Source organism: Stegastes partitus, unplaced genomic scaffold (genome assembly GCF_000690725.1).
Source record: "Stegastes partitus isolate 25-593 unplaced genomic scaffold, Stegastes_partitus-1.0.2 Scaffold1017, whole genome shotgun sequence".
NCBI classification, from domain to species: domain Eukaryota; kingdom Metazoa; phylum Chordata; class Actinopteri; family Pomacentridae; genus Stegastes; species Stegastes partitus.
Window position 1 is genome coordinate 35651 of NW_007578748.1, and position 24416 is coordinate 60066.

Here is a 24416-nt window from a genome sequence, read left to right on the forward strand (position 1 = left end):
GTGAAGAAACAAAACACATGCAGTTTTTCTTTTCATTATTTATTCATAATAGTCTATAACTTTTGATAAAATACACTTTGTTTACAAGTGCTGATTACTATATTACATTCACCCGGAGTTTAAATGGAGACAAAATGACACAGACATATTAAACAAATTCACCTAGTGCCAAACGTGACATTTTAAAAACGGTGGTGACTGCCCATGACCCCCCCCCCCCCCCCCACACACGAGCCCATTGAACATGAACTGCTCTTCTAAATGCACATCAACAGGTAACCTTAGTCATAGTGGGGACTGCTGCCTGATTCATGTTTCAGTCCTTATTAACAAAGATTTCAGCTGCCTTTAGGGTTGTGATTGAATATTTTTGCTATCTTTTTTTTTTTTTGCAGTGCAATCCAGTCCCCACCTCTACATGAGTAAATACAGCATTCTAATATCACATTCAACCAAATAAAACCTAAATATTTACTGAGGGGGGGAGATACATAAATTGTGTTTGAACAAAATCAAATACTGGTGAACCAGTTTCAGTGAAATGTCAACGCTAAATATGTGGGAACCCTTCCAGATTCTAACCCTAAATTTCCACAAGACATACACCCCAATTCAATAAGAATACATTTAAGAATGGACTCGGATTATTTCACTAACTTTAAAAAAAAAAAAAATAAGTGGTGCTTTAAGAACGTACATTTTTGTTTTTTATAAAGTAATGACACAAACTATAAGGATACACACGTTACAACATTTTCATGGAAATATATAGACCAACGGATTGATTGCAAAAACCTGGGCCATACAGAACATCAGATACCTGGGCAATTTGAATTACAAAGTCAAGTTATTCTGCATGGTGGTCTGTCCAGTCCAAACAAAATGATAGGAAAAAACGGACAGCCAATATATTATTATAGTAAATACCCTGTTGATTTGTCAAAAACAATTAGCAAATAGATCTTTTATATTAAAATATATTAATTAAAATATATTACTTTGATTAACTAGTCAGACATTAAAAACAACTTCTGATTATTCGTGTTTTCTTTAAGGTGACTTTGGCATATTACCTTGGAAATAATTGCTATAAAACAGGCCTGTTTTGCACCGTTAGGAGAAATATAATTGATGCGTCTTTTCTTTTTCTTTTTTTTTGTGTAACCAACACTCGAATAACCTGTTGAGGTAACAACTCACACTGGCCTTTTTTACACGTTAACCGGTGGTAAAGTAAGCATTGTGTTGCGTTAACATCGTCAGAACGTGCTTACAAAAGGTTGTAACAACAGTGTTCACACCACCAGTGTGCTGTACATCACATACACACTATTGTGCATTAAAGAAACAGGACTTTTTTTGGGCGCACAATACTTCATACCACATTAAAAAAAATGGAGAAAAACTCTCAATTACCAGGAAAAAGGCCATGTTAACGAGAAGCGTGACACTCGCCTATTAATCGGTGGCCTACTGTACCTCCAAATAAGACCGACGCACGCTACGCTGAGTCATCCTTTGACACAGCATTTAGCGTTCTAGCATAATTTACTGTTCTTCTCTGTTTTCTTTGCACAGTAAAAAATTATTTTGCCATAAATGATAGCCGGTTAAGCTCAAGCAAGGTGTGTTGCAAGAATAAAATAACATTAATTTCTACATCTAGGCAAATACCATGAATGAGCAAGTATTTACAGTGAAAAAACAAAAATGTCTTCATTTTCTCTCCTTGACTTGAGTGTTTTCTTGTTTTTTTTTTTTGAAGTTTGCCACTGCTGATCTACCTATACAGACATACAAGCATGAGAAACCCCACTTCAAGCGAGACTTTATCTACAAACCAGCTCTTTGTGGAGAAAATGCAGGTTTACACAGTAGGAAGTGGCTTAAGACCTTCACCTGAAATGGAAAAGATCTCAGTTTGCCAAAAGGAATATATATATATATATATGTATTTATATATAGGCGTTTTATATATATGAATGATTCTTCTTTTCCCTATGTTTGAATTTAAGTGCTGTACACAGTTACTGTCTTATATCCAGGTGGTCTTCAAGTGCTTCGCCCTGTAACTGTTAGTCAAAAAAAATGATGTGATGTGCAATCCTCACGAGTTGATTTTTATAAAGTATCGTTCAAAAATCATTTTATATTGTCTTACTAAAACTATACATGTTCTTTCTAGTTCTTAAATCTGAGTGTGTTCAGTAATAAATGTACAGTTTAATATATAAAATAGTTACTGTAAGTTGCACTTCCCTGCCACGCGTGCATAAATGCCAAATAGGAGGTACTCTACAACCAATGATTATCATCAGCGTCCTTTTTTTTTTTTTTGCCTTTAAACCATAACTGATTAGGCCCAATAATAAAAAGTGTCAGTCTAAAGCACAACAACAGTCATTATGTTCTAAAAAAATAGCAACATTCATTTTCCCTCCTTTTTTAAAAACTACACACACACATATATATATATATATTTAAAAAAATATATCACACTAATCTAGCCGAGTGCAAACATTGTCAGACTTTAGATTTCTCTCACATCTGACAGACGACTAATCTGATTGAAAACGGATTGGCATTTCTACTACACAAATTGCACAAAACAACTTTTCTTAGATGTTGGTGGAAAAACAAGACCATCCAGTGTAAATCCTTGCCTTTCCAACAGCGACCAGATGCTGGCTGTTTTGTCTGAAGCACGGCTAACACGCTTCGCCTCTTTCGGTATTGATTCTAAATGACCTGCTTTGTGCCGCGATTACAAATCAAACCATGAGACTCTGTAGTTATTATTCATTTCATATCACCGTACCACTAAACACGACACGCACAGTTTCGAGGGGCCGATACAGTCATCGTGGCAAAAGGCTCCGCACCCTTTGCACATGATCATCGCCTTCAGTCGGCAGTAGCATTTAGATTGGACGTCCTCCATGTTGGAGCTCTCAATGAATGACTGTTCGGGGGAAGGCTCGCCCTGGTTGCCGTGGTCTAACGCGTGACCGGCGGGTATGGTGGTGACGGTCACTGAGAAGGACATGACGCTCCCGTGGACGCCACTGCCGTCTGCCTCCGACGAGGACGTGGAAGAGCCGGTGCCTGCAGTGCCGTGGTTCAAAGTGTGAGGTACGGACATGCTGATGGTGCCTCCGTAGCATGAAGCTACCACAGGTTCCTGATTATCGAGTGTTCTCTGGGTTTGAAAGGCAGTCGGCCGCTGGTGACTGGGGTCCACGTGGGTGAGATATGGCTCAGAGTTTCCTTGATTACTATTGCAGAGTTCGAGGTGCCTTCGGTGTGACTGAGAGAAAGGGCTGGTGTCTTTGGCTGTCGCGCTGGTGCTGCTGTTGTCACCGGCAGCTGCACTGTCCTCCAATCCAGGCTCAGTCTTTACGCTGGAGTAGCGCTGAAAGCTCGCTACGTCGTCCGACTTGGTCACTGAGCATCCCTGCTGCTCCGTTTTCACCCCAGAAACAGACGAGAAAACTTTCCTGGCTGATTCTTCCTCCTTGGCCGCCTCCTCTCCGTCTGTGCTTTCCCTTTTTAAACCGGATACAGACGTGTTGGGGATGACAGACAGGTGCAGTCTCTTGCTCTCTGGTCCTCTTCCGTAGGTGGACACATTGAGCAGGTAATGTCCGGTCATGGCGGGCCTCGGCATCCTCTTTCTACCCAAAAAGCCGACAGAAATCCTGGACTGGTCCAGACGCTCTTCTGCGTGCATCAGCTGATGTACTTTGTACTGAGGCGGCTGAGGCGCCAAACCTCGATAAGGCTGGCCCTGCTGGACTTTCCTCTGCATTAGAGCCTGTAGAATCTGCTCCTGTGTTTCTTTGTCAGGAAGTTCCCTGTGATGTTTTGTGTATTCTGACAAAACTCGACCGGCTGCACTGAACTGCTGAGACATCTGCTTATCCGCCCTGTGGTCTGCAGACTGAGATGTTTTACTCTTACTACCAGAGGGCAAGTTTGACATCTTCACTTCCACCTTAGACAGCGGTTTTGGAAGGATCTGCTCCAGTGGAACCTCTTTGCCCTGTAGAAGCTGAGTGACCAGCGGGTTGTTTGCAGGGATGCAGGAGCTTGTTCTGTTGGATGATCCGGCAGCTGACGGGATTTCCTGTTCCTTCATAGCATGCACAGATGAAGGCTGTGCTGCATCTGAGCTCCGTTGGACACTCTGGGATCCCGTACCAGCAGACTGACTTTTGTGTTTGTCATCGCTTTTGCTCGAGTAAGATGTTTGAGATTGGTTTGGGCTAAGCTGACCGAAAGAGTCCACTGGGCGAGGAGAAGGTGTGCTGCTGTAGCTGCTGTTACTGCTGGTGGCTGCTAACCTGGTTGGTGCCAGTGGGGACGTCGGGCTGGGGCTGGGTGATGGCTGTGTCTGCTCACCACTGCCTCCCCCTGGCCCTGGGCCTGGCACCGCTCCCTTTGATGCAGATGATACTGCGGCTGCTGCTGCTCTCTGCGCTCGGGCAAGCTGAGCTTTGGCTTTGATGTCAGCCAAAGTGCGAGCACCGGTTCGGCCAGGGCTGCTGAGTGGGGCGGGAAGAGGAGTCCTTGGTGAGCTCTGGCTTGGTGACACTGGAACAGGGAGAATTCGTGAAACCGGGATCTGCAAAGTGAAAAAAAAAACGGGATCCTTCAGTGTTATTTACAGATATGCATTTCTAAATAACTGAGAAACACATCCACTATACATATTAATTCAAAGATTTCCCAACAACATATAAGAAAGACACCACTTCTACATCATGTTGTCGCTTCCTCAGTTTCCAAACTCACTGCAGCAAATTCAGAGATTTGCTAAGGAAGCTAAGACTGTTTGGAACATAGTAAGCATGAAATACTTGCTCAGTATACAGACTAAACTGCCAGATGCACTTGAGAAATTTCTATGGAAAATTCACATTGACACATTTTTGCCATGACTCTGGGTTGCTCGAGGATTTCACTCTAACTGTAAAACCAAGTTAACTGCAGCTGCCATGCTCTGCAAAGAAGCAAGCCACAAACTTGTCAGAGCCACTCAGACGATAGATCAGAGTTTAACATGTATTCCTACCTTAAGTGGTGGAACCCTCTGATTTGTCGATGGAGTTGGCGTAGCAGGGCTGGATATAGATGATGGAGACGGAGACACAGAGGAGACTGAAGACACCGAGGACACTGAGGACATTCGAGGTCTTTTCTCTGGTGTCAGTTCACCCTCTGTCTCACTGAGAGATTTCCTTTTCAGTGGTTCTGAGGGTCCACTGGGCTCAGAGTTGACCTCTTCGCTCTCCACAGCAGGTTTAACCACACACGGCGACTGATCCTCCTTTGACTCTGAACCAGTCTTCGGTGGAGGGTTTTTCTTCACGGGCGACTGAGGGAGTTCAGTTTTCTCCTCTTTCGTGTCCTCTTTAGGCTCCTTTTCAGGCAGTGTACATGCTGCACCCCAGTCAGTTTTTCTGCCAGCCTCTGGTGCTCTCGCTGCAGGCCCAGCTGCGTTCAACTTACGATCCTCAGCATACTGTGAGCGCCGCGTCTTCATGGGCTCTGGGGCGGAGACGGACTCTTTGTGAGCAGGCAGTGCTTTCAGAGGCTCCTGTGATGATGTCTGAGTTGGCTTCACGTCTTTAGCAGCAGCATTAGTGTGACTGCTGTCCTTGGTGCACTTGGTTTCCTCCAGTGCTTGAGCGACAGGCCCTGTTTGATGAGGGAGGGAATGGGGCCTGGCAGACTCCTGATTCAGATCAGCCTTTGTCAGCTCTTTGGATTCCTCATAGCTGAGCCCCGAACTGCACAGAAAGGAAGAAGAGAGGGGCAGAAAGACACACAAGGAATTAAATCCACGAATTAAGTGTTGCCTTCCTTGAAAGCAATACAGGAATTCATGAAACACTACACTTTAAAGGAACTGAGAATACACATGTAGGGCTTTGAGTGTGACAATGACTCAACATTTAGGCTGCCTGTATTGTTTTATGGATGACAGAAAAACATCATGCTGTAGTTTTTGTAACTTGGTTTCCATTCATTTGTGGTAATTTTCACATGCTGAGATGTGATTTTTTTAAGAGCATTAAACATGTAGATATATTAGATGAGGGTGTTGTTTATGTGGTATTTGGAATCTCAAATGAGTCCTAAATAATCCCACCAAACTGTTTGTTATTGAATTTCTTAAATCACATATTCAGTCTTATTAATGACACAAAGAAAACAAAATTCTTGAGAACAGCACCACTGTGATCTACTGTTTGTAATTACCATTAGCACTGGGATATTAATTCGAAATAACCCATCATTTGGTATTTGAAACATATTTCAAATATTTAAAATTTTCCAAAATTGGCTTAGTGAATTGAGAAATGATTAACATTCTAATTCTACATGAAAACCTACTTTTCCCCATAATAGTTTTCGAAGAAGGCCTCCTTCCAGTGCTCAACTTTTTTTTCCTTCTCAATTTCCTGCCGCATTCTGAGCTGCAACTCAGGAGTGAATTCCCCTGCAAAGAAGAAAGTTACATAATTAAAAAAAAAAAGAAGAAGAAGAAGAAGAAGAAAAAAAGACAGATTACGCTACGCTTGTTCTGTACATTCACACTGAACCTTGGTGATATAACTCTACTTTGAATGTGAAATGAATGGAGTTATTATCAATTGGAAGCTACTGAACTGACCTTCAGCGAGTCTCTCCTTCCAAGACTGTGCTGCTGATGTGAAAAACTCATTGTTTAAGGCAGAGCTAGTGACCTTCAGAAGGCCGTCCAAGCAAGCCTGGGGAGAGGAAGCACAATGTTATGACTAAAGCCATGACAATCACCATCACTGCATCAGTACATCCACTTCAGCTTCTCATTCTGCAAATGATGTTGAGCTGAACATCTAGAATCAGTGAACTCAAATAAATGCTTTGCTTTCTGAGGCCAACTATTCTATGTGACAGAAATTTCATGCAGCATTATAACACTCTCTGTATTTGGTGATATTGAATCCAAAAGACGCTTAAGTACGCAAAATTTTAGAGCAAACCTGGCGGTCAACTTCAGGAAGAAGTTTGAGCAGCCTCTGTTGGCAGTCTGGAGGCAACACAGAGAAGGTGTGCTTGTTGATGATCGCTCGCAGGTTGGTGTTGACCAAAATAGAGTCTGGTGTCTCCACATCTATTTTACACTTGGTACGTTTTATCTGCCCTGCAATACAAAACAGATAGATGTAAGCCAAGACAGATTCTGCAAAGCAAAACACCAGCAATGTTTTATTTTCAAGTTTAGTCATATAATTAGTTGCACTTGTTTTGATCTTACTGATCACTTAGTTCTACATATCTAGAAAAAAATGCATTTAACTCTTTCGAGATCTATGAAAGCACTCAGAAACTATTTAAATTTGCACCAATTGTAAAATTATTTAAAGGCATTTTCAAAATAAAAGCCTCAACATTTTCTTACTGTCAACAAATGCCATGATAAGACCAAAACCAGCAATGTCTTTGCAATAATTTCTGACAAAACCTTAAGCTATTTTTTTTCTGCTAAACATAGAGATAAATATTTAATAGTGCAGACAGCAGATGGGCACTGTAGTTTTTAGAAAATATTACTCTATAAATAGTAGTAAATAGTGCAGTTATTCAGGACTATTTTCAGCAGTGGATGAACACGGATTTGCTGATAAATATCTACAGCACCATTTATGTGGAACTGATTCAAATTAAATTAAGAAGTGGTTTTTAATAGTTTCTGGATGCCAGTAGAGGTCTACAGGAAAAAGGAATATGTTATAACAGGCTCTGGCAACACACGTAAATCCTGTCACAGTGATCAGGTCAATATTAACTTTTCTATGAAGCATGCCAAGCCTTATTCCTCAAGATTTCCAAACCACAGTTAATGAAAACAGTTGTCTAATTTACCTGCACTGAGGCGACCAGACCTCTGGGAAACCTTCCTGGGCACGACTGGATGGCATAAGTCTGTTTTGGAAAGAGGGAGAGGAGCGGACGGGAGGGGAAAAAAAGGCTGAGAGAATTGCAGGACACAGATCTGACAGCTTCAGTTTCCACTTTAATGCTGCCAGTTCTATGAGTCATGTTTGTATGATGATGATGATACAACGCCTTTTGTTGTCTGGTTATGAAAACCCACAATAACAGGACAATGTCCAAGAACTGCATCGATATCAGTCATTTATCTCCAGAACTGTGTGTAATACAAACATGAGTAAAATATCCAAACAGAGTGAAATCACACCTCGGTTCTCTGAGCTACATGTAGGTATGTTACATAAACCCAGAGTGCGACTACTAATATCATTTTCCAACATACAGTCCAATATATTAGCAGCCACCTACCAGTCTTTGTTGTAATGTTATCAGCCATATCTTTGATGGTCTTCAGAAGCAGTCTAGGGCTGGAGGCGGTTGGCATTCCCCCCTGTCTGCGCTGGTTTCTCTGCTGCTGCTGCTTCAAGGCCTAAAAACGAGCAAAATAAAAAGAAACAAATATCCAGCAGTGTGAGAAAAAGAGAGTGTGATTATATGTAACCCTCAGTTTTCCTGCAACTGCTCCCCCAGGGCTACTCGCCTGGTTAAATAACAGCTAAATAACAATGCAGCAATGAAACAAAGCTTGCATAACACGAGTATAAATCATCTCTTCTGTTAGGAAATCTGATCACTTCGCAAAACACAATGTAAACAGATTGAAGAAGCACTGCGAGAAGAAGTCCACTGAGCGCCGCCGTCCCTTAGTTTCAGCTGATTGAAGCATATAGCAAACAACAGAAGAGAAACACACAATAGGTCTTTCCAGCGCTAATATTTTAGCCAAATCGCTGTCTTCTAGTGTTACCTACGCCCAATAAATGAATACAAAATTGGTCTAAGGGAGCTGAAAATTCCACACCAGCACAGATGGAGTGAATTACAATCTGTGCAATCACATGAAGTCTAATTAAATGGAACACAAAAGACACAAAGCAGCCAATAGGAAAATGTTGAATGGGTGGCTTATTGCGAGAACATTAATACTGTAAAACCAGCTATAGGCAGTTATTTTCCCTCATTGTTTAGGTAATCAGCACAAGATGTCAGACAAGGAGAAGAAGAAAGTCTGCACAAATACAAACATGTGTTGTGTACTTGTTGCATAAAAACAAAGCAGTGCAAAGGTTTTGATATAAGCAGTGAATTCTGAGGACGACTATGAGTAGGAGTTGAATTTAAAAACACCATGTTTCGTAAATTCATGCAAAAAAAATACATGAAAACATTAGTATGCTTAATAACTACGTATTTGTGTGTTGCAAAGTGGGGGAGCAGGGATTTATGACGGTCTATGCTAGCAGGAGGGTGTGGCAGGAACTCATGTTACATCTGAGACGGGTACTTGTACAAACGGGGATGCATTAACTCGACTAAGCAACAACTTAAACCCATGTAAAGCTGACAAAGAAGAAATTCAGAATGTGATTCCAGTACCTGTTTCAAAGCTTTCTTGCTGTGTTTCTGCGAGGGAGAGATGAGCTTACTGGTGGGGACAGAAGGTGACGAGCATCGAGGCTGCGGAGACGACGGCTGTGACTGCAGCTTGGAGGGAACTATGAAATACAGAAGCACGAAACAGATGTTACAAAATACATTTCCTGAGGGTGGTGCACAGACTATCACATCATGCTATTGTTTAGAAGAAACTGAAACCAATACTGTGCACAAAGACGCAGATTACATTAACTTACTCAACTATCACATTACTGAAAATAGGCTGAACATCTCAAGAGGAATTTGTTCTGAACAAGCCCTCTCTCTCTCTCTGTATCTGAATTTCTGATAAAAACACCTTTTCTACATACCATAGCAGTTCCACTTGTTTCTTTTTCAGTGCTGCTTAATTTGCATTTGACTTTGTGGTTCTTTGCATTGATTAGTTCAAAAATAAAACAATATCACAGCCCTCCTACTCAGCTGTAAACCAAGGTTATTTGCTTGGCAGTCTCTAACTTGTGCATAATGAGGAAGTGGTCACGGGTCACACTGAGAAAATACAGTTTCCTGTTTTAACAGACACTTAAAAATATTTCAAGTGGCATAGAGAAATAATGAGAGTCAGTGAGAGTGCAACCTGAGGAAAACAAAATAATTGGCACTTGATGAAAAGCTCATTCTACGATTTTCCATTGCAATCAGGCTCAATCAGGTGCGCAGCTTACACAAGAAGCCGTCATTTAACAACACAGATAGTTGAAAGCGCAAAAACTGCTGTGATGTGACCAACATGTGGCCATTACCTGGACAGTATTAGGGACAAACTATGTTTGTTTAAAGATAAAACCCACCTTTTGCTATCATCATGTTTGGTGCTCAGTGTATTCCAAGAAATATTTTGTGATGGTTTGATCGATGTTTGTGGTGAAGCTACTTTCCCTGAGCTTGTGTGGTCTACTGCGACTTCGGCTGGCTTCCTGTGTTTCAGCAACAACTTTTAACAACATCTGAAAAGGGGGCGTCGACTCGAACTGACATAACAGAGGAAGGTAACCAATCAGCTAACAAGAAGGGCTGTACAGTTATTGTGTTTTGAACTTCTGACAATGCTGTTGAAGGTTCAGTCAATGATTACTGAACAGCAGTAGCGATACTGCAACAAGAAAGAATGCCGACGTTTTATACTATAAAGAGAGCTTGTTATTAAAAGGTGCTTTTTAAGACAGTGAAAACATATTTAATTTAGTATTTAGCAATACTCAGCTTGCAAATTAAGCATAACTTAAGAATGACACATTTCATGTCTTGCAAAACTGTAATTAGCTGAGTCCTAACAATTTAGTTTGAACATGAGTGCTTACATGAGGGAAGAACACATGAAATAAATGATGCTTCAGTTCCATTAGGTGTCCCAGTAGACCATGACAGCAAACCAGTCAGCAAATGTTGATACGTTTCTCTGTTGCAAGATAGCTTTTTCTTGGTTCACCAGAAATACCGTTTTTACAGCAGATACTGTGACTTGTCAAGGTGGGGGAAGCATGGATGTAATAACGATGACTGCGTTCCTGCTCATGTGTATTCTGGTCGTGTAGTGATGTACAAACTATTATTAGTAAACCTGCATGCAGTGCACAGTACCTCTTCGCATCCACCTTCCTCTCCTGCCCTCTTGAGTGATGGCACTGCTGTTGTTTTCTGAGCTTCGGGAGTCCGAGAGATTATCGCTGCTATCCTCAGAGCCCTCCTCCGACAGCTCCTTCACCACATCTGAGATGTCCTTCTGCATGAAAAATAGAGCACATACTGAATATTACTTCTGAGATAGAGATGAGGAACAGCCAAGCAGAGATAAAAAAAAAAGGAAATAAAAACTCTCTCCTGAATATACAGTCCAATCACACTCATTCTTCACGCACAGCTTTTATAAGTTGCCTGAACATATTTTTCTTTTACTAGCCCGTCATGATGCTAACTCCATTAGTATGCATATTTCACTGTGTCCAGATGCCACCACAGTTAGCAAAGAACTTCGTCATTGCACCTTTCACATGCTGAGTAATGAAAGGTGCTTTGTGTCAAACTGACCTTTAACGTGTAGACTCCCATTCTGCCTGGAACTTTATAGAAGATTCCTTCCTCACCACGAGAGTTTGTGTGCAGCATCGCATTCAGACATGCCAGCGGCGAAGTTCCACTGGATCACGGGAGAAAAAGGCAAATTACGCATCTGTTCCACAATAAATCAGACAGCTGGGAAAAGAAGGGCAAAGGCTGGTCTGATATCTGAGGAGAAACTGCTATCATGCATCAGGAGGACGTGTGTGAGTTCAGGTTCAGGTTTGCATCGATACAGCTGGGAGGAAATTTGCTCTGTGTTTTATGAGAAATCAGTTGCATAAATTTGATTCAAAGCTGATCTAGTCGCTGTGGAGGACCGAGATTACCGGATTGAACTGGTCTGACAAAATAAATGTCTGTTGCATAAAAATCCGTACTCGTTTAGACAAACTTCACTTCAGTCATGCAAGAAATTTAAGTTTGCATATAGCGAACCCAGTATTATTTTTTTTGTCAACTTACATTTGTGCTACTTTACACAGTGTGACATGTAACTTAGAGAAACCTGAGCAACATGATAAAACAAAATTCAATGAGTTAGAGAGAGATCCTTCACGTTGTTGTAAGGTTTGCACATGGCTTCATTTTTCAGTTGCATTGTCTCATTAATTTACAGAAATACTGTTAAACAACAAGGACAATATATTTTTTTATGCAACAGGTGACTGTAGAAAGCCAAAGTAAAACTATGAATACAAGTATAACATTGCGTTTTATGCAACTGAACCTAGGACATGTTATTGTTAATAACATGCAGAAAGGTAAATCCAAACAAAACGGCATTGCGGTGAGTTTGTTAAGGTAAGGGGTGGGGTGGGGTGGGGGGCTAGCTTTGTCTTACCTTCTGGATGAGAACAGTGACAATGAAACAAAAAGAAATGACAGTTATTAATTGGGTAAAATAACGCGACTATATGAACAAGAACAGTACATGATGTGAGGGGAGAAGGATGTGGCGCTGCCTCCTTCGTGAAAATGTCTCCTGTCTGAGGGGTACTCGCGGTTGTGAAGCTAGAATTCCAGGAACATGCTTACCTTATTTCCTTAAGCCTTTCTCTTTGGATCACCTGCAAGATCTCTTTATGGCTCATAGGCGTATTGGGGTACTTCTCCAAAACCTACAATAATAAAAAATAACGATTACTGAGAAAAACATAAAAGACTTTAAAATAACATACCCCTGGTGCAGCATGAGATTCCATCTGCTTAGATTTTCTGACAAACTTCCACAAAGGCTCAATTCCCTTGACTGTCTAAGCGGCGGAAATTATGGGTAAAATAATCAAGATCACAAACATTTTACAGTCTTTCCAGCTGGTCAGCTATGAATTGTAGATAGTGCATGATCGTGGTCCACTCTCCATGTGGACCATGCTGATAATGAATAACAGGTGGTTAACTACTACCCTCTAACTTTCACATATGGTTGGGATGCTGTCATCGATGGAGGCCCTGCCATACGTTATGACATGAACAAGGAATGCAGTATGATGTCAAACACTTAGCACTGACACACGAATGTTACATTAGCTGAAAGCAAACTGTGTCAACAAATGCATTGCACAGTACTGTAGTATTACAGAAACTTTCACTCCACAACAACATTTGGTGTTGACAATGTTTTATAAGTAATTTTTTTCTCACATGACTTGACAGCTTCATGAAAATCTTGCCACGTCATGTGAGCAAACTATTTGTTGTATATAATGTAAAACCAGTGTGACTCCGGACAGCATGATGTGCAATATATGTTGTCTTGAGGTCAACCAATACAAAACATGACATCTAAACTTATCCAAATGAACTAAATATAATGCACATTTCAAAAACAACTAAGAGTAGTAAAAGGAATACAGAAACATCTGCGAAAGGAGTAAAAGTTTCTTCCCTTAATAAACTATCCACTACAGCATATGCAGCTGCCACTACCCAGTCATTCATATTTCATTCAAGAAATTGTTTGTTGTCATTTTCATGCCTTTCTTCAGAAGAAATAGTCATCTTTACGATTTCCCCCCCTAACAAAACAGTTGCATGGTTACAGGTGTCATGTCTTTATTCAGGGGGTGAAATCACTGAGAGTGGATATCACTTAAGCAACAGAAATGCACAAAAGTGTAAATAAAGACACATCTTGACTGTGAGATTTTATAAAAAAGAAACTTGTGGTAAGTTTTTGTCTTCCTCTTTTCAGTTGCAGTAAGTATTATTTCATTTTACATGCCCTATGAAAAATCTAAGGAAGAAAAAGAACACAAAATCGCCTCTAGAAGAAGTATAAGTTTTTTCTTAAATAGACTATACATTACCCAGTTACTCATTTACCTATATTTCATTCAAGTAACTTTTTGTCATTTGTGTGTCCTTTTTAAAAAATATAATTAATTTTTGTTTATTTTTTTGCCTAACAAAACAAATGTATGGTTACAGGTGTTGGGTCCTTGATTCTGGAGGTTAAATTCTTGGGGTTGGACATAATGCACATCTATTCAAGCTATAGAACTATAATTTAATTCAGAAATTGTTGCAGGGAGTTTTGACATTTTCCACTCATTAGCATGCTAAGCTACATAGCTAGCTGCAACGCTAGCACTGTTTTCTGTACTGTCGCCAAACGTTGGCATGCAATGGATTCACTTTGTCATCTTTTACAGAGTCGAAGCAAGTCGGTTTATTGAGCCCACTGTGCGCTTTAATGCGTTTTATTCGCAAACGGTATCAAACTAACTTGTTGACGGACTTAGCAGGAGTTAGCTCAGTGCTAACCCGGCTAGCGCGCAGCACTGTTCCATGGCTCACTTTACGGGGACTTGAGGCTCGTACGAGACATGTCAGCCGTGGCGTCGAGGACAAACGCACACGACAGGTTCGGAGACGTGCTTGTGTGCACATAGTGGACGTTTATTTCGCTGACATCCGTGGCCCGGGAGGTGACAACACGAAGCGGGCTGCGCGGCTAACGTGACAGCGGCGCTCCTAACCGTCAACACGGGCCTTGCGCGCTGTACGCAACATTTCAGGCAGCAGGTCATGAACTCATAAACACAGTTGTACAAAGTGGGAGCGTTCAAGGAAAACAACCGCAACAAACGGCGCACGAAAACACGCAGAATACCGTTTTAGCGGCTTCCGCCCACGTCCTCCCCTTCTTTTTCTTCTGTCTCTCCCTCATTGTGGACGTCCTGTTGCGGGGTAGTGCAGAAATGTGTGTGTTTCAGTTGAAATGTTGCTTTAGTTACCGCGTAAGATCCACTCCGTCTGCCATGTTGGACTTACTGTAAAGAGTCATGTGACCCCGCAAGGAAACGTCATCTTACTGTATGGAGCTGTCAGCCCTCCAGTCTCCAAGTTTCCCACATTTATTTATGTTGCTGTCAAATACAATTACGACAACAAGACCGCAGCTCTTTGCAAAAAAAAAAAAAAAAAAAAAAAAAACAGCAGCCACTTCAATATTATTTCAGTCTGTTTATTTTTCATGTGTAAGCAAAATGGGCTTTGCACAATTTCACAACTATGAAAAAATAAGGCAGCTAATCAAGAGAGCACTGCAAGCTTTCCTCGCTTCTTTTTTTTTTTTTGTTCTTTTTTGGCTCACATTGGTTACATTGGCAGAAGCAACAGTTCATCAAGCATACAGGCTAAAAACCCTCGTCGCCCTCAGTGTTTTGGCAAAGATACAGTCTTTTGTGCAAGAAAAAATCATTAAAGTGTTGCAACTCGGGGGGGAAATACTTGATAAAAAATCATATAAAATAAATAAACTGTCATTATATGTGACACCTAAAAGGTCTGGCTTTGCTGTTTAGGTAAACTGCACGGTTTAGGCAACAGAAGCAATAAAGGCAAACATTCTTAAATAAAAAAAAATCACTTTTTATGGAGTTATTTTACTACCTTTGATCAAGAGCTTTTCATTTGTAAGCATTGTCTCTGCATTATGCACATTTTGTAATGCTTTCCCTCAAAGCCTAGTACTAATGTTCAGTTTAATGTCCATTTTTACTGCATTAACTTTCAATAAAATGGAAATTTCACTTTGTAGCCTAATCGATTTAAAATCACAAAACAAAAATGCACACAAACTCTCTGCTGTGATGTTTCTGGATTAATATTGGGGCTGAAACGTGGAAAAATCTTTCCCTTAATCACTTCACACAACTCAAAGTACCGTGTCTATTCGTTAATGCGATGGTTCAGTTCAGACTTGTTGAAAGTTGCTTGTTGTTGTGTTGAAAGTGCTACAGAATTGTTAATAGGTTCAACTGAGGAAGAATGCTGGTGACCAGGGTAAACTGCTGTCAGATTAACGGAATGGAATGCATGTCTGAAAAGGGTCTTTGAATGCCCGTCCTTGCATTCGTATCGGTTCTGTGCACTTGTGAAACTTCTGCTCCCAGATTTGTGCCCTCACAAACTTTTGTAAAACTGTCAAAATCATCCAAGCAATAAAATGCCAATAGTATGGCAATAACCAATGAAATGACCTCCTTGCAGGTGTGTTTGCTTTACTTCTGGAGGCTGGGAGTGGATGAACCTGGTCGTACAGATCTGTTGGTAGGAGAATGTTGCCAGGGTGGTTTCAAAAAGGTCCGACCGCGAGAGCACAAATCCGAGAGCGGTGATTTTGCGAGCGCACAGAAGCGATCTGAGCATGAGGAGACGCTGTCAAACTGAAGCACAGGACATCTGTGCAGCAACAGATTTGCCCCCAGGCAGGGGTTATTTAAGAGAGGCACTATCTTAAAAGCAAGCAATACAAAAATCTAAACATAATATGCAGAAATAATGCTCTTGAAACTGAAGGACAACGCTCTTGATTAAAGATAGAAAAAATAAATCCATCCACAACTATCTGTTTTTCCGGCACATGCTAACTAGAGCTTCTCCAAACAGGTATAAAATCAAATTAAGACCTACGGTTTCCCTCCATCTCTACCAGATGGCCCCTTAGCTAAGCTGGATTCGCTTGTGCCACCTTAAAGTAAGGCCACGCCCACAGTACAGGTGTATGAATGCAAATCATGGGCTTGTCTGAGCTGGAACCTCTGACGGAAGGTACGCAGCAGAGGATGGTCTTTGTCTCTGAGGGGGAAAGAAGCTCTGAGGTCCTGATGTCAGAGCAGTGGATGACGAGGATGACGGGACGGACGCTGCTTGTGGTGCTTGATACCTGCAGATCACACCAAAAAAAATCATTATATAAGGTATGTTGTGTTTGATTTGTAGTGTCCCATCCAATGCCAAAATCGGTAAAATTATTCAAATAGATGTAAAGTGCATTCGGTTTGTTGCTTTTTCAAAAAATTAAGAAACCCTCCTGGTATGGGAAGCTGGTGTGATTGCAAAACTTAATACAGTTTAATATCAAATCTTCACTGATCCTGAATTAATGCAACAACTATCTTTTATTTCTTTCATTTGTTTTAGTTTGTAAAAACACTTATTTTACAAACTATCAGTGTTGTTGCAAGTATATTCACATTATGCACACTTAAAATTAAACATATTGTAGTTTTATAACTTTGCAGCCTGACTTTTCCAAAGCATTGGTCAATCATTTAAAATTTCACATGGGAAGTTTTCACCTTAGGTACCTAAAAAACTAATAACAATGCTGAATAAATAGAATAAGAATAGACAAAGATGAGCTGTTATACAGTAATATAGACAACATGATATTGTCACTCAGTTATTCTGTTTAATGTATGTTTAATGTACTCAGTCCAGTTTCCTTTTGGTCTTTGAGGGATAGTTACAATCTTTCCATAACATATATTTCTAATATTTATCTTCATCTACTTGTCAATTGTGGGTGGCTCTAATTTTAGTCACTTCCTCTGCTTGCTGCCAGAAGTATTTCTACCAGTTTTTATCATTAGAAAAGCAAGAACTTTCATTGTTTTTGATTCAGCCTCTGCTGTTCTCTTACCAGGACTGGGACTTCCTGACCCGTGATCTTGATGAAGATGATGATGAAGCAGCATTCCTCTCCCGGATGGGAACGTTTGTCAGGAGATCTTGTATCAGCCTGGGAGAAAAGGCTCTCTCCAGGTGAGCGCCGTGAAGGTTCAAGGCGAACATGGTTGGTGGCGACATGTCCAACTCCAACAGCATGATATTCTCAGCCTGGAAGGACACATGGCAGTGAAGTTGTAGGTATTGAATCATGTTTTTGGAGAAGACATTTTTTTCTGATCTGATTGTCTCATTGCTGTTAATTAGAACTACCTGAATTTATTTTACACATAAAACCTTGCATCATTTCTAGTTTACTTCCTTCTCTTGAAAGCTTTTATTTTGAAAAATATGCGTGAAATGTCCAGTTTCATAAACAGCATCTGAAACAATGATAAGGCAGAACAGAAAAGTAGGATTGTTGTTCATTTTTCAAAAGCGCCCCCGAGTTGTACGACTACATTGTTTTTTATCGCTGCAAGTAAATCTGTATTTAATCTCGCAGGCTGCAATCTTTGCTATGATTTTGGCTTTTATTTGGTAAACTGACAGCATCAGCATTGTGACCTTAAAATTGATGCTTCACTAGCTGAAGATGCAACTGATAAATCTGTGAATAGTTTCCATGGCTACGGCCGTCTTCGCATCCTCCGGCGAAGAAGGCGGCTGTGAACATGGAAATGGAAATCAAATCACTACTTCACTCTTTCCCTGCCAACTGGCCCCGTGAACGTCCGAGCACTGACCTGGTATCTAGATGGGGCCCCAGTAGCCGTGGCAACAGCCATCTGTGCATATTGGCTGATTGGCCTCTTGTATCCCACAGCGGAGAGAGGCCTTCTCTTGACCTGAGTGGGTGTACTAAAGAGGAAAAGAAAGACATGGGAAAAGGATGGGTTTAGATTGTGTTACTGTAATTGCACTTAGTCTTGGTGTGGCAGCAGCGATGGAAACCTCTGGAACCTTCATCCATGGTCAAGTGATCAACTCACAACAGAGGGATCACTACTGGTGTTTTACCTTACGTCATCTTCCACTCAGCCGCTCTGAAAAATCGAAGGAGGCCGAGCTGTCTGCTCTTCTTTGTGCACAAAGATATCAGGTTCATGGGAAGACGTATTACATAAATTATCTACAGCCGGTAAGATTAGAGGCTGTTAAGGTTCCTGTGTGTAGGACTGGACATTTTCTTTACTCGGGTGACTCCCTGTGGTGGCATGAAGATATAATAAAATAAGAACACAACATTCACGGAACACCAGTAGAAAAATAAAAAATAAACCAATATACACAAGTACGAGTTCTAGAAACAGCAGTATTGCACATGTCAGTGGTACGGCACAGATGTTTTCATCAATAAAAACACTGAGAGAAGGATTAATATTGCACATTTGTCTCGTAGATATTGTACATGTTTTAATATATGTAGAAAAGGAGATATTGCAACGACGTTAAGTCTGAAAAAATGCAAAAAAAGATATGGCTTTACGTGCCACAATCACATGCAAAGTCTACAAAATTGCACTTAGCTGCAATGATACATTGACTGACGAGTGTTATTTTGTTAAATTTGTTCTTGATATTTGGAGCAGTTCACCAAATATCCCCAAAACAACAACAGCTTCAGAAGCATGACTAAATGCATGATATTTGCATTTGGATGATAATCGAGAGCCTGCTTCATCTGTATACTTTAAAAAGTTCTCAGCCTCACCACCAATCAGGAGAAAGATTGCTTTTCTATTATTTTTCAAAATAATCTCTCATGTTTAAATTCAGTGCACTTGGTCCACCGATGTTCGAGCTGCACCACAACGTGAGCCCACAGCCTCTCCACTCATTCATCACTCTGAAAACTACACCAGTGGACTTTGAGTTTGGGAAATTGAAGTCAGACGGTGCAGGTCGGGTCAGTAAGGTGCACGAAGCAACAGTTTAACCCTGTTCAGGACTTTTGGGGTCTTTTGGTCCCCAGGCCATTTGGTTTAGGTAGCAGGTATTGTTTTCTATTTTTGAAGATTTTTTTTTTTTTAAAGATAAAAAGAGGGACATTTGTTATGCATTTGGAACCAAAATTTATTCAACAGATTATAAAAGTCTGTAATGAGTACCAACAAACATTCTGCACATATTCTTTCTCGGGGTCCAGTGGACCTTCTACATATGACAACATGAAAGTCCTGAACAGGGTTAAAGCCACACTTGGCTGCTTGTGCCTCCTGTGCTCTGTGGACAGATGCATTGTCCTGGAGCAACAGCACCCCAGTTAGAAGCTCTTCATTTGCTTTGATTGTTTCAACCATTTGAGATTTTATGGACTGTAATATAAGGCTTTATTGTTTACACTTATGCCCCAAAATAGGAGTTATATCACTTGTTTCTGGGTGAGACCTCTCTGAAGTATCCTTGTATGCTTCTGTTACTCATTTCCTACATTTCCCAGAATGCTAACTGTCAGCCTATGGAAAGGGAGTGTTCAGGTGCATTCAAGTGTAAAATGTGGAGGTCAGAAAAATCATAATGGCTACAGCAGAAAAAGCACAACCGACACCCTTTGCTTTTATCCTTGCACATTGCAGGTGCGTGGCATTCAGGTAGTAGATGGTGAGAAAGCTAGTATTTTGCTGCTTCAGTGATGGACTTATGCGCACTAAGTGACTCGGCGAGCACTTTTTCTTTCTCGAATGTGCCACTTTAAGTCACTTACGTCAGTGTGAAGTTTGCTCACTGACCTCTGCGATGGAAGGACGGGTTGGAGCCTCCACTGATCCTCCTCGCTGTCAAAGTGCAGCCGGTTCATTATCTTGTTCTTTTCCTCGGGAGGTATAAAATTCTCAATCAAGAGATATCTGCAACATGCAACACAAGTCAGTGCAAGCTGAGCTCAACCAGGGCATTTCAATGATACAACAAGACAAATAAATGCAGAGAAAACCAATGTTTTTACAGATTAAACATCAAAAGACCTGGTATCTTCTTGTGTAACATTAATGCAATCTCATCATACATATTTTAATGCATAGCCCACAGAGTTTTAAAAAAGTTGGTCAATTCTTTATACACACTGTGCAACAATGTAATTTGTATTATCTTGGATGCAAACAAGCAGCCCTGAATTATTTGCATTCCTGATGCAAGATGCAAGGCCATGTAAAAAGTTTGTTTTTCATTATAAACAGTTCCTAGCTAGTTAAATAATCAGAATAACAATGAACTTTTTTGCCAAGTATGAGAACACATACAAGGAATTTGACTCCTGTGTTTACTTAGCTCTTAAAGTTCTGCACAAATATGCATTTAAACAAGGGCAATGGATTGTGGAAAGAATATAAGTGATAAACTACTACGTGTAAAACAGCGCGTTTGGAGTAAACCAAAGGGTATTAAATAAATACATTTTTTTTAAGTTTTGCGTGTGCCTGGATTCTTTATATCTTATATGCAATGTGTAAATCATTAGCCTGCATATGTTCTTTAATTTATACTTAAAGTCAACAATATTCAGTAAAAAAAATAATCTTCCGCTTCAAACCTGCAGCAGCTACAACACTAACAAGCTGCTGACACACTCATGTTTCACCCAGTAGTAATCTAATCATGTCATATATAACATGTCAAAGGGACTAAACCGGTACTTTTACTTTGACCACACTAAATGCAGACTGTACTATTTCTTATGTAAGGTTTTTGATGCAGGACTTTTACTTCTAATAGAATATTTTCACTGTATCGGTACTTTTGAATACTTCTTCCATCATTGACAGCATCCACGTATGACCCAAGTTTAAATGAATTTGGAGATTGTGGTGTAAATCTTTGTGGGAAGCAAAAAAATAGTCAGAGTGAGAACAGCACTTCTCCTTTTTGTTATTTATTAAAGTCGAGAAAATCCGAGCAAATCTTACGTTTGGCTAAAAAAGGACGAATCAAGGAGCGTTACAAGATGCTATTATTTCATGGCACTTTCTGCATGTACACAGCACGATCAGGGAGCCTGCACCTCATGACTACGGTGTTATGTTACAGTTTCTATTTGGATAATGCATTTCGAACTGAAACTAGACAAAATGTGCGTCATCCGAGAAGCAAGTCACCTCAGTCAGAATCATACATGCCAGTGGGAGGAAAATACAGAGTATAAGTGAAGGTCAGATCAGATAAAGATCCCACAACAAAGGTCTTGTCTGTTTTCATATACGAGAGAATGTGAGATAAAGTTTTGAAGCCACACGCCAACACCAACTTGTGCGTACTAATGACAGAAGTTTCATAATGTATCCGTGCGTACTCACTTGTACTTGAGCTCTCTGGTGAGTTCGTTCTGCGTCTGTTCGAGCTCCTGCCTGGTTGTGACGTGCTCATCGATGATGTCTCTCATCTCCCCCTTCAGCAGCTGCAGTTTGCCGTACAGCTATACACAACGGATACGCTCACGTCATTACAGCTGGACTTTAAAAAAAAAACGTTCACATAAAAACACAGATGCAGTAAATCTGAATCTGAAAGAAAATGAAAAAATGTAAACGGATCCAGAGAAACCACCGTCTCGTCTATTTACATCTCTTGTTTAAATGGGATTCTGCATTGCAAATAGGATTAACTGTAAAGTAATTGCTTTTGCGATGATGCCACTGGGACACATTACTGCGTGAGTCATCTTTACCCTCTTCAGCTTCTTTGTCTTGAGTTCCACCTCCTGCTGCAGGGAGGTGAACGTCTCTCTCATCTCTACGGTCTCCTCGTCCTGCAGCATCATCTGCTGCTGGATCTCTCGTTCTCGTCTTATCTGCAGCACATCAAGGTTGAACAGAAGCAACACACGATTAGCAATTAAAGGAATTTAAAAAAAAAAAAACATCTCTCTGTTTAAGTTTGAAAAGTAACACAAAAGTAGGTTTTAGTAATTTACCTGTTCTGCAATTTCTTGCCTCTTCAGCTCCAGCATTTTCTGCTGTTCGTTGGTGTGATCGATTATAGTCTTTCCTCCGACCAACAGTTTGCTCTCCATCGCCTGTGAACAAAGACATACGATAAATTATTAATGCAAATTTCTTTTGTTCCACCAGCGTCTCATTTATCAGTGCACTGATTAGCATCTCCACCACTGCTGGTACCTTGTATTTCTCTATGATCTTCTCCAAAGCGTCTTGGTCCCACTGCATGTCCTCCACGCTTTTCCTGTTTTCGTTCAGGTGCTTTAACTTCTCGCTGCTCCCCTGGCAAGTCAGAGCCTTTGAGAAGTCGCCTCCCTCTTTCGTGTAATGTTTCACATCTGATTCCTCTTCCACAGTCTTCCAAACATCTGCATCCCTCTCCCTCATCATCTCCTCCTCCATACCAGCCATGCTTCTACTCAGCCTCTTGCTGTTCCTCCTCTTCCTCCTCTCCTTTGCCAGCATCCCTCGCTCCTCCAGCTGAGCCTTCAGTCGTGCGATCTCCTCCTGGAACTCCCTCAGCAGGGCGTCTTTGGGGTCCTCGTTAATCCGAGGTTTGTTCTTGATGTTCTTGGCCCTGTTGGCGTACCTCAGCGTGGCCAGGGATTCCTCAAAGTTCTTGTGCGAAGGCCCCACCGTTGCAATCATGACTGTCTTTGCGTTACCTCCCAGAGAGTCCTGGAGCAGCCGGGTGAGTTTGGAGTCTCTGTACGGGACGTGGGTGCTCTTCCCGTCCACCAGGGCCGAGATGACGTTCCCCAGGGCCGAGAGGGACAGGTTGATTTTGGCAGCTTCCTTCAGGCGCTTCCCTTTGGCCCCCGTCTTGCTCTGGCGCTCACTGCCGGCCAGGTCCACCATGTTCAGCTTCCCAACTCGGATGTGGTCCTCGCCGTCCGGCCCCACTTCGCTGCACTCCACAGTGATGACAAAGATGGCATGGGAGCGAGAGCTGCGTTCGTTCATGTTGGTGAAGCCCACCGACCTGGACTGGTTGCCTATGTTCATCACATGCTCAATCTCAGTTGCATTCTTGGTCACCACCGAGGACAGGTCTTTCACATAAACACCAAACTCTGGGTTTTCCTTCAGGTCCAGCTTCTTGTTGTTGTCTTTGCACAGCAGATCCCTGACTTCCTCCTGGTAGATCTCCAGGTAGGATGACCTCACCAGGTATTTCTGATTCTGAGTTCTGGATATTTGGGTGAAAATGTGCTGAAATGAGTTTGGGATGACCCCTCTCCTGTCTGGGTCGTTTGAGACCCCTTGCATGGTGTGTGTTTTACCTGTTCCAGTCTGTCCATAGGCGAATATGGTCCCGTTGAAGCCCTGGAGGACGGACTCCACCAGAGGTCTCACCGCATCATCGTAAATGTCGCTTTGTTTTGAATTCCAGCCGTACACCGAGTCAAACGTGAACACCTTCATGGGCTCATCAGGTGGTGCCTTCGGGTTCCTTAAGGTGATCTGCCCCAGCTTGTCATCAATCGCCAAAATGTTCTCGCACTCCGATGTCTGCTCTCTCCTGCTGAAGGGCCGGCAGCGGACCACCACCCTCACCGCCTCGCAGTGTTTGGTTTTAGACATGTCTGGTCAAAAATTAAAGAATCCTCATTCTAAAAAGCCATCATCAGGGGCGGCGGCCACAATTCTCCTCCATAAAGGTGCATCGGCGTCAATTTGCAGCCAAATAAGTCGCTGCGTAATCATGTGAGCCAATTTGATCATGATCCAGATGCGCGCTCCGGTTTGAGCATCTTTCAGGACTGAAGCGATGTCACGGGATATTAAAGGATGCTGATGCTGATGATGATGCTGCTTCTGCTAGTGGAGAAAAACACCCAGCCCGAGCGACCCAGCCCACACAGCCTCCCCGCTGTACACACCCTGCGCTGCGGACAATGGAAATCAGACATGTGACCT

At 41.5% G+C, this 24416-nt stretch overlaps 2 protein-coding genes across 5 annotated transcripts in view; both read right to left on the reverse strand.

The window, feature by feature from the left end:
* Positions 1 to 23: 23 nt before the first annotated feature.
* The window catches only part of asxl2 (ASXL transcriptional regulator 2), a 29184-nt gene continuing 4791 nt past the window's right edge, over positions 24 to 24416 (reverse strand). The window contains exons 2-14 of one of the 4 annotated variants that reach the window (XM_008295049.1): positions 14720 to 14771; positions 12640 to 12722; positions 12446 to 12448; positions 11572 to 11680; positions 11125 to 11266; positions 9481 to 9599; positions 8353 to 8473; positions 7915 to 7974; positions 7032 to 7192; positions 6680 to 6776; positions 6400 to 6505; positions 5075 to 5792; positions 24 to 4624 (exon numbers count right to left, since the gene is read on the reverse strand). In XM_008295049.1, coding sequence (XP_008293271.1) covers positions 2810 to 4624; positions 5075 to 5792; positions 6400 to 6505; positions 6680 to 6776; positions 7032 to 7192; positions 7915 to 7974; positions 8353 to 8473; positions 9481 to 9599; positions 11125 to 11266; positions 11572 to 11680; positions 12446 to 12448; positions 12640 to 12695 — 3507 coding nt within the window. In that variant the 5' untranslated portion in view covers positions 12696 to 12722; positions 14720 to 14771 and the 3' untranslated portion in view covers positions 24 to 2809. Of the gene's footprint in view, positions 4625 to 5074; positions 5793 to 6399; positions 6506 to 6679; positions 6777 to 7031; positions 7193 to 7914; positions 7975 to 8352; positions 8474 to 9480; positions 9600 to 10334; positions 11102 to 11124; positions 11267 to 11571; positions 11681 to 12445; positions 12449 to 12639; positions 12723 to 14719; positions 14875 to 24416 lie in introns of those variants that run through there. The other 3 variants (XM_008295047.1, XM_008295048.1, XM_008295051.1) reach the window with 3 other exon arrangements.
* Positions 15058 to 24080, reverse strand: kif3cb (kinesin family member 3Cb). Its single transcript, XM_008295046.1, has 8 exons — positions 22677 to 24080; positions 22472 to 22573; positions 22226 to 22348; positions 21855 to 21973; positions 20301 to 20411; positions 18309 to 18423; positions 17537 to 17733; positions 15058 to 16777 (listed from the first exon to the last, which is right to left on the reverse strand). The coding sequence occupies exons 1-8, from the start codon at positions 24078 to 24080 to the stop codon at positions 16627 to 16629; spliced, it is 2322 nt and encodes a 773-aa protein (XP_008293268.1). The 3' UTR covers positions 15058 to 16626.

Excerpts from the sequence above, each read along its gene's own strand:
- kif3cb (XM_008295046.1), bottom strand. The coding sequence starts at position 24,080 with ATGTCTAAAACCAAACACTGCGAGGCGGTGAGGGTGGTGGTCCGCTGC. Across the intron at positions 21,974-22,225 it reads AGACAAAGAAGCTGAAGAGG|CTGTACGGCAAACTGCAGCT; the intron begins GTAAAGATGACT and ends CGTTGTGTATAG. Across the intron at positions 18,424-20,300 it reads CTCCAACCCGTCCTTCCATC|TACACCCACTCAGGTCAAGA; the intron begins GCAGAGGTCAGT and ends TTTCCTCTTTAG.